This window comes from Pomacea canaliculata, linkage group LG2, assembly GCF_003073045.1.
Source record: "Pomacea canaliculata isolate SZHN2017 linkage group LG2, ASM307304v1, whole genome shotgun sequence".
NCBI lineage: Eukaryota > Metazoa > Mollusca > Gastropoda > Architaenioglossa > Ampullariidae > Pomacea > Pomacea canaliculata.
Window position 1 is genome coordinate 2,142,812 of NC_037591.1, and position 14,342 is coordinate 2,157,153.

The 14,342-nt window shown below is 38.4% G+C and overlaps 1 protein-coding gene across 6 annotated transcripts in view; it reads right to left on the reverse strand.

Moving 5' to 3' along the window:
• The window catches only part of LOC112556219 (protein SFI1 homolog), a 33,301-nt gene that overhangs the window by 18,759 nt on the left and 200 nt on the right, over positions 1 to 14,342 (reverse strand). For 3 of the 6 annotated variants that reach the window (XM_025225024.1, XM_025225018.1, XM_025225021.1), the window contains exons 2-8: positions 13,250 to 13,336; positions 4,770 to 8,126; positions 4,000 to 4,111; positions 2,381 to 2,460; positions 1,950 to 2,175; positions 1,565 to 1,650; positions 1,063 to 1,176 (exon numbers count right to left, since the gene is read on the reverse strand). In XM_025225024.1, the coding sequence (XP_025080809.1) occupies positions 1,063 to 1,176; positions 1,565 to 1,650; positions 1,950 to 2,175; positions 2,381 to 2,460; positions 4,000 to 4,065 (572 nt within the window). In that variant the 5' untranslated portion in view covers positions 4,066 to 4,111; positions 4,770 to 8,126; positions 13,250 to 13,336. Of the gene's footprint in view, positions 1 to 1,062; positions 1,177 to 1,564; positions 1,651 to 1,949; positions 2,176 to 2,380; positions 2,461 to 3,213; positions 3,893 to 3,999; positions 4,112 to 4,769; positions 8,127 to 9,006; positions 10,017 to 13,249; positions 13,337 to 14,342 lie in introns of those variants that run through there. The other 3 variants (XM_025225019.1, XM_025225020.1, XM_025225023.1) reach the window with 3 other exon arrangements.

Consider the following 14,342-nt stretch of genomic DNA (forward strand, 5'->3'; position numbering starts at 1 on the left):
ACGTCTGTTCCTTTGACTTAACTTTAAATGTAGCTTACCAAAGGCTCAGTATTTATTACATTCTCTAATGCTGCAGAATTCAACAGTTTGAAGCATTGTTGCTGCATTAAACTAAAAATATTTTGTCACAGACACTATATTTTCTCAATACATTATAAGAAACTAGATGCATTTTTATCTCTGCATGCTGTTGATTTTTTTGACTACTTAACCATATTTTCATAAGTTTGGACAATGAAAGAGACTAAGTTAAAAATTAGGTCATGTGAATACATAACATATTTTGTAACATGTAAGAGTCCACAGGTTCTTTATGAATGACATAGTTAAAGCCCTCTGCATATGTATGAATATTTTCTGTAAGTATATCCCTGTGATATGTTCAGTTCAGGTTATCTCAAAACTGGTATCGAGGCATATTTTTGTGCACCAAGGGGTGGGATGGTTGATGTGTGGCAAGATACAAATCCTCTGCATAAGAATGTTTGTCAACATACATGTATGGGGATCTTTCCTGTTGAAGAAGACATATCAAGATCTGCTGTTTAAGTATTAGTTTTTTTTTTTATCATAGGAGTATGGAACAAGGTAAGCATACACACGAATGCACACACACAGACGGAAAGGTGAGAGGTACAGGGTTGGCGGTGGGGGTACAGTTACTGGCCAGGTGACAACCCCGTGACCGAAGAAAAGCGGGAGGGGGTCAACATGATGGAGGTGTGGGGATGTTTTGGAGAGAAGTCGGGTGTGAAGGTCAGGTGAAGAGGGCAGGAGGACAGAGCTCGAGGAGATGGCGCAGAGGTGTGAGCTACAACTCAGAGTGAAAATGTTGATGTGGATGTTTTGCCTTAGCCAGAACTATTGACTGGCATTTAAGTAAAAGGTTCTTGTGGTGAGGTCAGGAAAACAGCCCCCATCTACCCTGTTACATTGTCATTCTGTTTGTACTTAAAATGTGAATGATAAGGACAAGAAGAACTTATTCAGAGACACATGTAGGTATTTGCAATGAATTTTAAGCATCAAAATTGGACCTCTTAAATGTTAGCAGAAAAGTACCTGATATGATGTTCTGCAATGTTTTCTTTTACTTTTCTGTAGTATACACACTTCCATGTGACCATTGCTTGGTAAAGCAGTTTTCCATTCAAGTTTCTTTGCATACGGCTGATGCTGCATGGACACAAGTACCAGTAAATGAGTAAGAGATAGAATTTAAACCATGGACTATGCATATGAAGGCTTTCCGGATTTTCAGAATTAACTGACGAGAAAATAAATAAGTTTACAAAGCAGCAAAAAATCTTGTTTGAAATAATCTTCAAATAAAAGGAAAAATACACGTTGGAGAGATTATTTGACTGACTGGACAAGAAAGACAAAAAACACATCATACTCTTAAAAAAACTGGCAGTAAAGCTCAGATCCCAGATGATATGTAATGAACAGAATAGCTGAATTTAGTTACTCCATCATAAAAAATGGCCAAAAATGTTATTGAACCTGATCCAAGAATACAGATGAAGGACAATCAAAAAGAGAGGAAATGAGGCCAACATACATTTTTTCTTCTTTTGTGTACTCCTGCCACCTCACAAATGCCGTTCTTAAACGATAGTCTCTCCTGCTTGTGGCCAGGGTTTGCCACTGAACCAAAAAACAGAAATAAAATCACCGATATATCAAATACTTTTTAAAATTCAGAATGAGATCCACCCAAAAGTTATCAAATGATCATTAAATTACAAATCTTTGTTGAAAATAATGATTATTTTTTACATATTAGTTGAAAGTTTAGACACTTATGAAAAATTTATCTTTTTAAAGTTCACAAAAACTTAACTTTATTTACAATTTTCCCACCTAGATTAAACAATTTTTTTTTCAGTGTTAAGTTGTTGAAGATTCAAAGAATGGTCTAATATGCTAAGATAAGCCACTCATGCCTTGGTAAAAGCAGCCCTGACAGTGATAGCTTGAACTCGCTGCTTCAGTGTGTTGCTCTGATGCTTGGATTGCAAGATGGCCCACTGGAAAGCCTGCAACCCCTTCTGCAGCATGTGGCGACGATGGATTGTATCTGCTGACTTGGTTTTGCGATGTTCCTCTGCTGCAGTGTGCCACTGCCTGAAGTACCGATGCTGAAGTTTGTGGACAATGTAAAACTGGGCCCTTTCATAAAGTGCAGTAACATCATCTTAGTTGACATTTGAATAATGAAGCAGTCACTTAATAGCTAAAACCATCAAAGTGATGAAAAGGAAAAGATGAAGAATCCAATAAAATCCTGTTAACACCATAAAGAAATAAGATGAGAAAAATATTGCCACACAAATAAAAGGAAGAAAAAGATGAAAAGGAAAATCATTTTACTTGCCTGCATAAGGATTCTTCGTAGATTTCTCGTTGTCTTTTGCGAATGTGGGCTGTGTTCTGCCAGTGCTTGAAGTATTGGGCCTATTAGTCAGAAATGGAATCTTTATGCATGAAACAGAATGAACTTTAGAGAAATTGATAGAAAAAAATATTTCTTGCTATCAAACGCTTATTGATATATGGGCATCCTTAAGAAGATGTGGAAACAAGAACAAAGAACATTTACACAAAATAAGAGAATTCTGTCATGAAATGTCTTCCATTTAGTTGATGAAATGAATTTTAATTATCTGTTAATAAGTCTCTACCAACCATATGATAGGCAGCTGGTGGGTAAATGTACACAAGTGTGGTTTTTAGAGAAAAGGAAAATTAAATGATAAGCAAAAAATCATGAGTCTATCAGTAACATAATGAACCATGAATAGTAGTAAGCATAACAGCTTTAGGATATGCAGATTGTAAAACACATTCCGTAAAAACTACAAGCAACAGTTAATGTTGAACAACTAACTTCAAAAATAGATGACATTTCCTAGACTTACAATAACTGCAGACACGGTAAACCTAAATATTCATTCTGACCTCATGGATGACACTAACATGCAGACCACAAAATCCTCTATCTGCTAGGGAAATGATTGCATGTCTATTGCTAAATAAAATTTCTTTCTACTACGAAATTATATCAAAAGAACTTGCTTATCATTTATCAAGAATGCTACCAGTCACAACTGTAATACAAGCTAACGAATCCTTTATTAAAAAATTGCATATGCATGTGCACCCAAACACTCTCTCTCACACACACAATGAATTGTCATTAGTACCAACCATAAGCCCACAACAGACTGAACTCATCATCTTTTACAATGCTGTCTGAATGAAGAGTAGCTGCTGTTTGACTTTGTGTCAAGAAGTGTCGACTCAAATTCAGCAAACAAGGAGAAGGAAGGATGACAACACTTAAGTTCAGACTTGTTTGGTGTCTCTTGAAGTTGCCAGGGCAGGAGAAAGTGAGGCGTGTGCACTCCACGTTCACAACACAGAAAGGGGGGAAAGAGGGTGGGAGGGGTAAGATTCTTCAACTGCGCAGGTGATCACATGCTGAACAATGTTCAGTCAAATGCACCTACTGCTTTGGAGTACAGGAGTACAATATATCTGACACTGATGCAAGTTTACTTGTATGATAAAACACAGAATGCCTGTGAATACAGGAGGCAGTAGAGAATCAATTTCAATGACTTCCCTCCCCCAGCCCCTAATCTGATAAGCCATTGCTCAAGGTCAAAGAAAGAAGAATGAACTATGTCTACAGAGGAAGTAATTGTATATTTTTAGTTCTTTTCTTCTCAGCAAAGTATATTGACAAATAGCATCCTTCAGTGAAGTACATGCATGCACTGGTGAAATATTTAATAATCATAAAATGTATGATAGATATGTATCAACATGAATATACACTCGTGTCCAATAAAATAAGCTATGCACTCACTTGGCCCTACTGTCAAGAATAGAAAATCATAATAAAACCAGAATTCACATTAGCATGGTAGTATCTGATAACTGCATTCTTCTAGTTCTGACAAAAAAAGATGTGGACACATCTGTTCTAACCTGTAAAATAATGATACGGCGAGTCTTAGCATCTGCAGAGTACAATCTCTGCAATAAGTTCACCATCTTGATGTCCCCCAGCTGCGATAGAATAATCTTCTTGCTATCAAACCTGCACAAATATTGCTTGAAAATTATCTAGGCACATGAAAACAAAAATCACAAACAAAAATCTAAACTGCTCTGGTGACAAGACTATATTAAGAATAAACATAAACAACATTTATCCATACTTTATCTTTTTTCTCTTTTAACTAGTTAAGAAAGCAATCTAGCATTCATCAGTAATGGCAGTGTAGTTCTAATGGGAAATTATTGCTAAAGTCAAGAATGGAATCACAGTGACTCTGAAACAAACAATCCAATAATCACAAGACAGATTCATGGGGCAGTTTAAATTTTTAAAGATGTTGTAAAGCCACAGGATAGACAAACTGATCGGAGAATTTAAAAAATACTCTCTACATAAAATAACATCCTTCTTATGATCTTATTTCAATTTTCTCTTTCAGAAATTGCCAATACCCTGATATATGGCAGAGGCAGTTATGCAACCACTGCATTAAAAAACATGCCAGATAATCAATCAACCAGTCAAGCAATCATTATTGTCTGCATATGCCATAAGCCAGAACGGAATTAGGCTCTAGAACACTTACAAACATGTCACAAGTTGATTATATTTGAATACACACACACACACATGCATGTACATATCCCCACACACACACACACATGCACCTCTCTAAGCAACATAATGCTCAGCTAACCTGGGTGATGACAAAGGCCTTGTGTCTGATACTGGCAGCTGCTCAGTCTGGAAGCCAAAATCTTCAGAGACTGCAATTGAATTAACATGTTGTATCCTGCCAGAACTGTTGGTAGCTAAATGTTTCTTCAGAAGGCCTTTCAACTCATCTTGTCTCAAATTGTCTTTAAGACAGTTTTTGGAGTATTCATCCTGAGGAAACGTGTTTCCAGCTCTGTTGGTTTGATGAAGATGACGTGAGTCCTGTCTGATGTCCTTCACTGTGTCAGAGCTGAAAAAAGCCGTGCCTCATTACAGATGCCATCTTAGCCACTTTGGCAGAATTGGCAAGTCTGTCTGCAAGTATGGTGGATTCATCACCATCTTTTAAGGCAGTCACTGGTCTAGTCATCAAGCTCCTTGTCAGCATCTCCATGTCTGTGCAAGAGGTTCCAGCAGCAGGAAATGGGTTGTGGTTTTCCTGCTTCAGACTGAAGTTTGTTAGTGATAAAATCAGAGATTTCATCTTTAACTTCTTTCTTTTCCTGACATTCTTCAGTATCAGATCCAATGATACCACCATCAAAACTCAGTCGGCGGCGGATTTGTTTGGCATCCCTTTTAATCATCTTTACCGATGATGAGCCAGGATTTTTGTTATTGTTGCTTAGCCTTGCTCATCAAATCCTGCAAAATGTATTCTTCTTGGTCCATCCTAGTGGAGATCTCTTGGTGGAGGCGCTGAATGTTTTTTCGAAGACAATGGGCACTGCTCATTTCATTGCTAGTGAGATCTGTAACTGATTTCCTTCTTGCATCATTCTGACTTTGACTTTGGTTGTTTCCTGGGGGATTCAGATCTCTGTCAGACCTTGAAGAGATTGCTCTGGTAGTGTGTGGTCTACAAAAAGCTCCATTTCTGTGTGGCACTTCTGGAGTAGAAGACCTTTCCAGTTTTGGTCGTTGCGTGTTACAGGAATAAGGTGCAGATAATGGCCGCTCAAGCAAGTGTGAGTCACTTCTGCCACTAGATTTCATGGTGCTTGAGTCCTGAATTGACTGATGGGATACACCATGATTTTGAAACAGATGTGCTTCTTTGTTCCTGAAATTCCGTTTTTTAACATCATTTTTTGAGAGGTTAGGTTTACTTCCATCTGGAGGTCGCTTGATGAGCTTTCTGGATGCAGTTCTATGAGTAGCTTGCACCATTGTCCCTTTCATGTCTCTGCTAGAAACTAAATCTTGCTCACCCAAACCATCAACTTGTGCTTGATCACCAGATGAAGCTTGAAATCTGTCATAGTGATGGCAATTGGAGTGAAAAGCCTTTAGAGGAGAAGGTGAGCTTGTGCTTGCTGAGGATCCTCTGGAGTCGGATCTCAGCTCAGATTTTCTGCTTTTGAGAAGAGCCTTTAGCTTGTTCAAGGTGATGATGTGTTCATCTTTGGGAACAAGAAAAGCTGTGTGATTAAGATACCTGTCTGACGGAATACGTTCCACATTTTCAGAGGAGCAATCCCCATGTTGAACATGCTGTTGTGGCTGCAAGGTCACACCAGTCTTGTTTGCCTCTTCAGCCAGGTGTCTGGACTTCTGGGGCTCATTCACGGTCGAAGTTGGCTGGACGGTAGCAGCAGTCTGGTTCATCTCTTGACTGATACACTCTTTTTGCACTCTTGCAGAAACTCCTTTTCTGACAATAATCTTTTTTACCTGTGACTGCCGTGTGATTGCAGCTACTTCAGCATCCTGCAGCTTATCCTCAGGATTAGGTTCTGAAGCCCTGCCCAGTCTCTCAAATGTTTTACTTTTTTAAGTGATTTTTTGCCTGGGTTGTACAATGCCTGTTGATGTTTTTGAAGAGACAAGTCAACTTTTGACTCGGTGCTACCATCCCTATCTATGGTGTTTTGTGTTGGTGACCTCTGCTGGAGATGTGAGCTTAATAAGGACAGGTATGTCAAATCAAGTGGCACGTTAGTTTGCTTTGGGGCTGGACTGCTTGGTGCAGAAAAACAGGTTTTTTCAGCTCTGTTCCTCTTCTGAGAAAGAACTTGTGTCCAGTGTTCTATTTCACCTAGATTTATGTTGCTGTTTTTGGAATGTGATTGTTGATAATGGCCTTGTGCTTGTTGCCATTTAGCAGCCAAACAAGACTTGTCCAAAATCTGAAGATTGGTTTGTTTGTTCTTTTTAAATTCAGCAAAAGTACAGTCATTTTTCTGTGGTCTAGAACCCTCTCTCTCTGTTAATATATTTATATCTGTCTCATTAATGTTCGCAGCAAAGTCAACAGCACCAGTTGTGTCTAAGTCATAAATATCGTATCTGTTTTCCTCCACACCTGACAATGGTGACTGTAAATCTCCACCAATTGCAATGCTCCTTTCAATTTCGTCCCTGTGAAGTGACTGCCCACCCTTGTGGCGTCTTTAAATTGTTCCAGTCCCTTTCTGGTATCTCAAAAATATCATGATAAGGATACTGAAAACCTAAAGAGGATGAAGCTTGCTGTCTTAAACCTCTTATTTTTTCACAGTCATTGGTTAAAACTTCCATTACTGGAGAGTGTGAAGATAGCTTGCTTTCCCTGGAAGGAAATGCTGATGAGCTGGAGTGCTTTACAAATGAAAGATTTCTGTCATTTTCAGCAACAGCAGGTGATGATCTATATGCGCTAAGCACTTCCTTCTCCAAATTTGGTACAGAATCACATTCATAGTCATATCTGTTGGACAGAACACAATCAGAAGAAGTGACATTTATGTTTATTCTCTCTTTGTCGTCTGCTAGCTCTCTTCTTGTAGAACTGTTTGCTGTGAACCGAATCTTGTTATCAACCTCCTGGACTTCAGGAAAGCTGAGAGATGATAAGCGTTTGGCAATGACTCGACCAGGCACTTTGTCACTAGGCGATTGTTTTAATTCCCGTCGTGCTTTACTTGATGAAATTAGTTCCCGCAGAGCTCTCAGTTTCTCTGCAAAATCTAGCTCTGGATAACTACTTTCCTCACATCCCTGAAACACCACTCGTGCTGGGGTACTAGATCTCACTGGTACATGACAGTAGTGTGGATCCTTTTTAAGATTCAAGGATATGGCATTGACGGATTGTGAACGTCTGTTTCCAGAAGGGGGCTTTGAGAAAAGCCTATCCATCTCCAGCCAGATGGATTTTCTTAGAATCCTTAAGGAGAAAACACAAATTTACATCTTCGCTATTAAAACATAGTTAATGTCCCCTCTATATAGACTCTATAAGGACAACACTCTGACATGCGTCTTCAAGCTTAATCCTTTGTGCAACACACATGGTTCTTTGTGAATATTTTGAGCAAACTTCCTTGTCTTTTTTTTTTTTTTTGAAAAATAGCTTCTGCAACAAAAATCAATGTGAATTATCAGCTTTGGATTACAAAACATTTTTAGGTTCATTTCTATTTATTAGATACACACACACACATTCTGCTCTGTCCAAAAAAATTTGCACTGCAAATAGTAAAATAGGAAAAACAAGAGGAATGTGGCTTTCTCCAGGTACTCTAGTTTCCTCCACCCTTTCTATGTGTGTCTCTGAATCCATGCACTCATGTGTGCATATGTGTGTGTGAAAGAGAGACCAAATAGTTATGATCCGAATAATAGAGAATGAATTTGTAAGATGCATTTGATGCCTACTCTCTGTGTGTGTATATATACTCATGCAATTTTATGTATCTAAACACCTTAAATCTGCCTTTGTTGGTGAGGTAACGTGTTCTTTAAACAACATTTTATTATTATTGTTTGTAGCCAAGTAGTGGGGTTTATGGTGTAAGTAAGCAAATTTCTCTCTCACACTCAGCCAGATGCAGGATGAGAGCCAGCAATGTACTGGGCATGATAACGTGACAGGACTGTATTCCCTCTACTGCAAGTTTTAATGTCGGCATCTCTCCTTTTAGGTATTTTCATATTTGACTGCATTTTAAGAAGTATTGCACCAACATGTTTATCAGAAATGGTGGTCTATGTGAAATTCATGTCAGAGTTACATATTTTGTTTTTCTAATGCCATAAATTATGGATGTACAAGGCAGCTGATTTTTTTTTATTTTTTAAAACTGAATTTCAGTTTCATTTTGTATAGCTTAGAACAGTAACAGCAAAGAGGTATCCTCTTTTGGTATGATGGGAACAGGGAAATAAGGACAATGGTCAGTGCAACTCTATGTTTAAATAAATTTACAACACTTTGTTAAAAAAGAGCAAGCGACCTCCAAAGCCTTCCAAAGCGGCCAGCGATCGTTCTGCAATGCCTGAAAGTCTGTGTGAGGTTTCTTCAATAAGACAGTTCAATCTACATCCATCTTCCCCACCGCACAGTACAGCTTATGTCTTGTTCAAATCATGGTATCAATCCTATCTTCACATCACGGCACCAATCCTGCTGTTATTGCCACTCTGTCTTCACCACATCATAGCATTTTTTTTGGGTCCTTGTACCACTCCTGTCTTCACCGCCTAATGGAAGTGCCACTGTCTTCAGATTTTACCACATCATGGTACTACCAATGGGGAGGAGGATCCAATGGTGCTACGTTTGCAACGACGGTGGGCTGTGAGTTCAGATCTCATAATCGATGTAATTTCTTTCTGGATGTGGCAACTGATGATAGGGCTGGAGAGGTCGCCGGAATATAGACTCGGTCGATGACTGGGCTTAAAACATCAACCAGCTGAACAGCCTGTCAGTTGTAAAAGCTTAAGAAGGCTGTGAAGTGCCGACTCACTCTTTTGATTCTTCTCTTGCCTGTCAGCACTCAGGCCTGCTGGTGGGATTAGCAAATAATCGGCAGCAACACTCAGGTGCAGTTGCTGTCCAACATGTCCGCAGAGAACAGTTGACATCAAGACTATTGGGGCCACAAACTCTTGTCTATTCTTGTGTCTACTTGGTGTAAATAGTCACATTAAAACCTGCTGGCAACAAGCTGATGACATAGTCTGCAGGTAGACAGAGGCGACCAGTAATCACACACACACACACACAGATGATTCTCCCGCCAGCTTATCCCAGCTGGCAACTACTGTAGGTGCGAGATCAACAGACATTATTTATCTTTGCCAAGACTGTCAGGCGCTTGCTCTACATGTCTCCAGTGCCCTCTCCTGGCAATGTTCACATTTACATTTTACAAGCTTCGCACAATGAACACGAAACATATAACACGAAGTGAGAATTCAGGATGACATTAGAGATCAAGTGGATTCCACCAGGAGCATGTCGATCCTGAACTATACATACCCAGTGTATTATGCGGTGGGAACAAAAGCCAAGGGAATGTCAAGGCAACAAAAAGCTTTTGCTGATCTCTCTACAGTCTACATTGTTTTCGCCCCCTCGAAAGGCAGTCACAGGTGAAGTTATTTGTTGCTGACACTCGCTTCAGACCCACCACCACCACCACCACTTTCAGCCATCAAGGACAGCAGTAAGGAAAGGATATTAATCACAATTCAGGCATAAAGTCTACACATCTTTAAGAGAGAGAGAAGGACATCGGGAATCAAACAGGAGGAGATCGTTCACAGACAAAGAATTCTGTTTCTCCTATAGTAACGGAAGTTTGTAGTTGACAGAATAAAAGCCTGAAGCAAGAGCACTTTAGCCGACATTTTTATTTGTGGTGGAAAGGAAGGCTCCTAAGTCTAAATGATTGGGAACAAACTGCGTTTGACCGCAGACTAGTCCGAAACGACAAGACCCAGAATCGCCAAAATGTCAAGTGGCACACCTGGGTTCGAAGCGGTTCAGTGAAATCAAATCCAAATCAGTCAGTGCTACCAGGTGCAAATTTAGTATAACAGAGTTGGCAGTTTCTCTTGTAATCTTGACTCTCTACAGCCATAAAACACAGACAGAGCACGTTTACAAGTTTACCAGCTTACACCACACTTTTTAAATGCAATGGAAGACGACTTCATGTGTTCTGCACAGATGGTGAGAAAATTGGAACAGATCACTGCAGAGCCTTCTGGTGGCATCTGAAGAATTTCATTTAGAATGCTCACTGATGCACAAGAACGGTTTTCAAACAGTTTTCAAATTGATATAAATTATCTGTGTGAGCTTAAGACTGAGGGAGGCTCAATCTACTTGACGAAACCAGAAACACCACAGCATAGAAAGATGGTAAAACACTCAGTGTATTGATATCCACATCAACAAGTTAAAAAATAAATACACAAGGTTAAGTCTCTCGCCATATGTGTATATAAAACATATATGTCGATGAGCCAACAGCTTGATAAGGGAGGGCGACTGCATTATTCTAAGCCGTTGGTTAAGTCCATGAGGTAGACGTCATTAGAAAGACTTATCATTTGATGAACCAACCAACAGACAGCGCCGCACGCCTCCCGCAGAGGTAGAGTGTTAGCACCTGACAATAGCCCGCTGGCTATCGGTTACAGCATGACTGAGATCAATGGCGATCGAGAAGGTCTGAGCAGGCCTAAGTCATAGAAATCTGTCGGGACTGCTCCAGTCCTTAATCCACCCTTGAAATATGGGTTATCGATCTTTGAGACTGATTAAACCTCAGGGTGGGAAAAAAAAGGGTGGTGAGGGGGTAGATGATAGCCAGATATGGCTGGCGTGTTGACTGCTTGGATTTACACTGAATACCGTTATCTTTTAATTGATTGGCATTCTTGGAAGAGAAGCCTGGCGAACTTAAGAAGACCCTCTCTGAATCACAACAAAGAAGTTGAAATTTAAGCTTTGCAATTGAGTATTCAAGCTTTGAAAAACGAAAACGTTCTTTCTGCTTGATGGCTTCTGAAGTAAATGCTTGCTTACAAACATTTAGGAAATAGATAACTGTCTATGTAAATGGAACTGGTCGACAACTGTACCGCGAACAACAGTGACAAGGGGCGATAGAGAGCAGGGTGTCTTCCAGCACAACTTGTACCCAGTGGAGTTCTAGTGTTACCTATCATCGACTCTCTATAATCTTCTTGGAGTTTTATTCTTGTTATGGCAGTGCATGTTACACTTCACGCTTAATGGTGAAGCTGTGTCTACCAACATCGACTGCCAATACCACAATGAGAACCAGGATCTACACACCTTGAGTTGTATTAAAGCATTGCCCATATTTATGGATACACCTGCTAGACTGTGACAACTCTGAAAGCAGCACATACAATTTAGTCTAGTGCTCACTCTGGTTCATGCACTGAAACTTTGAAAGACAATGATTAAACCAGAGTGAAGTATGCAGATGAAACACTAACTCCTATGATCTGAGGTGATAATAAGGAAATGCATAATATCAAGTATATATATTGGAGAAATATTTATTATGGCAATAAATATACTGGAAGATAGCAGATTAAAAAAAAAACAACAACAGCATTGGAAGGCTAGGCATTGCACTCAAGTGTACAATACAGGTGGCTAAGGGTTAAGTAGTCTTGAGTAGTGTCACACTGTGCTCACATTATTAGGATTCCATCTGACTATTGATGCATGACCTGATCATATTTTCCATAGGTGCAGGTGATTCCTAAAGAGTGATAAAAGTAGCTTCACAATTTAAGCAAAGGTATAAGGAGTCTCTTTACTAATCCCTTCTACTCTTTCACAAAACACAAACACATATGCACACACACACACATGTATGCACACTCTTTATGTTTGCTTATGTTTAGCTTGGACCAAGTCTAAAATCAGCAGTTGAGGCATTTCCATATGCATCTGCTGTTACACACAGATTCTTTTTGAGGAAATGCTTTGATGTTAACATTTCTAATGTTAGCCAATATATAGTGTAGCTTATGAGAAAACCCATGCCTTCTTGTTATAAGAATCATCACAAAGAAACTTGAAAATACACCAACTGATGCCATAAGTCCCAGCTGTAGTAAAATGACAATGATAACTGAGAAGAAATCAATAAAAAATGCATGATTTGTATAGTGCATATTAATGCTCATAAGGAGCATGCTCTTAGGACTTGAGACAAGAATAAGATATGGAAAGCATACAAAGGAACAGAAGGATTAACAGCAGTACTGATGAGTAATAAAAGACAAATATAGAAGGGAAAGGGATAATTAATGAAAGAAAACTAATTCATTCATTGTATCTTTTGTATAACAGTACTAGAAATATCAACATAAGTTTGTTAACTAGAAACATTCCATATAGTACTCATCTTGTTTATGAACTACACTACAAGTGAAGAAACTAAATCATATTATGAAATATTTGTATCCTAATATAAACAACTGAAATAAATGAATGCAGTATCACTGTATCAGTCTTCTTTGCAGTGTTGAGAAAAGTGTCAATAATTAAAAAAGGGGAGCAATTAGCATCTAAACTGTAAATATTTTGCTTCAACAGGTTAGTAAAAATGTATTAGGATAAATAAAAAAATTTAAAAATAAAGTGTATGATAAATGAATATAAATTTAATGTGATGTATAGCATGTATTAGCACCTACCATCAAGAAGCCACACTGTCTTTTAGCAGCAGATGATGATTCTTATATCATAATGCCAGAACTTGTTGTTATATGTTTTAAACAGTACTGAAAATGGAAAACAACCTGAAGCATATGTGCTCAGAAATCAAACAAAAAAGTTATCAATTATTTAAGCTCAGCTGGAGATCCCTGCTGGAGTTGGAACCATACAAATCATGTCAAATAAAAGTTTTACCTTCCTCTTTACATACTGATAAAATTGAATGGTATGAATTTTCTATAATTTTTTCCATGGTCAAAACACTATTCTCATGGTTTTCAATTCAAAACAACTGTTCTCATTACACAATCTTGCAATGAGTCTCTTCTGCTATGTGCCCAACTCAAAGCAAATTCTATCATGATAATAACAACATGCCATGGAATTAACAAAGGACTAAGTAGACAACTGTTAGCAAAAGTGTGAACCAAAAAGTCATGGTCCCTTTGCTTTCTCTTTATTATTTACTTCAAGAAAATTCCTGAGTACACCATATTCTCCCAAATGAAGTCAAAACTAAAGAAATTATTTATTAATGTGCTTTAGTACTAATGTGCTGATCGAGATGCATGTTTATGCGGCAATAAACATTAGTAACCAAATCGAAAATAGGAAAGAAAGAGAGTAAACAGTGACATAGTCATGCAGAAACTTGCACTTGGATAGTGTAAATAACTGATCCAGCTGACATCTAGTCTCTTATGTAAAGGTATGTAGCTGCTCATGCACAGTTGCCAGTAGCGATAATTGCGCATGTTTATTTAGCATAATAAATAGGGAACAAAACCTGTTTACTACAAATTATAGCCTTCTATTTAGTTATACTATAGAAAATAATTATATATACGTGAGTGCATAATTGGGAGAATGTGTCAGGTTGGTATTTTAATACTTGTCTTCCCATTCGAAAAACAAAAAAGAAAGTTTTTAATACAAAATAACATCAAGGCTCGGGGAAACGTTCAACACAGTATCACAACTGGAATCAAGATCGATTGTAATCTGTAACAATTAGAGTCAATATAAATAAGAAATATATTTTCTGAAAAATATCCGCTTAATATTGGCACA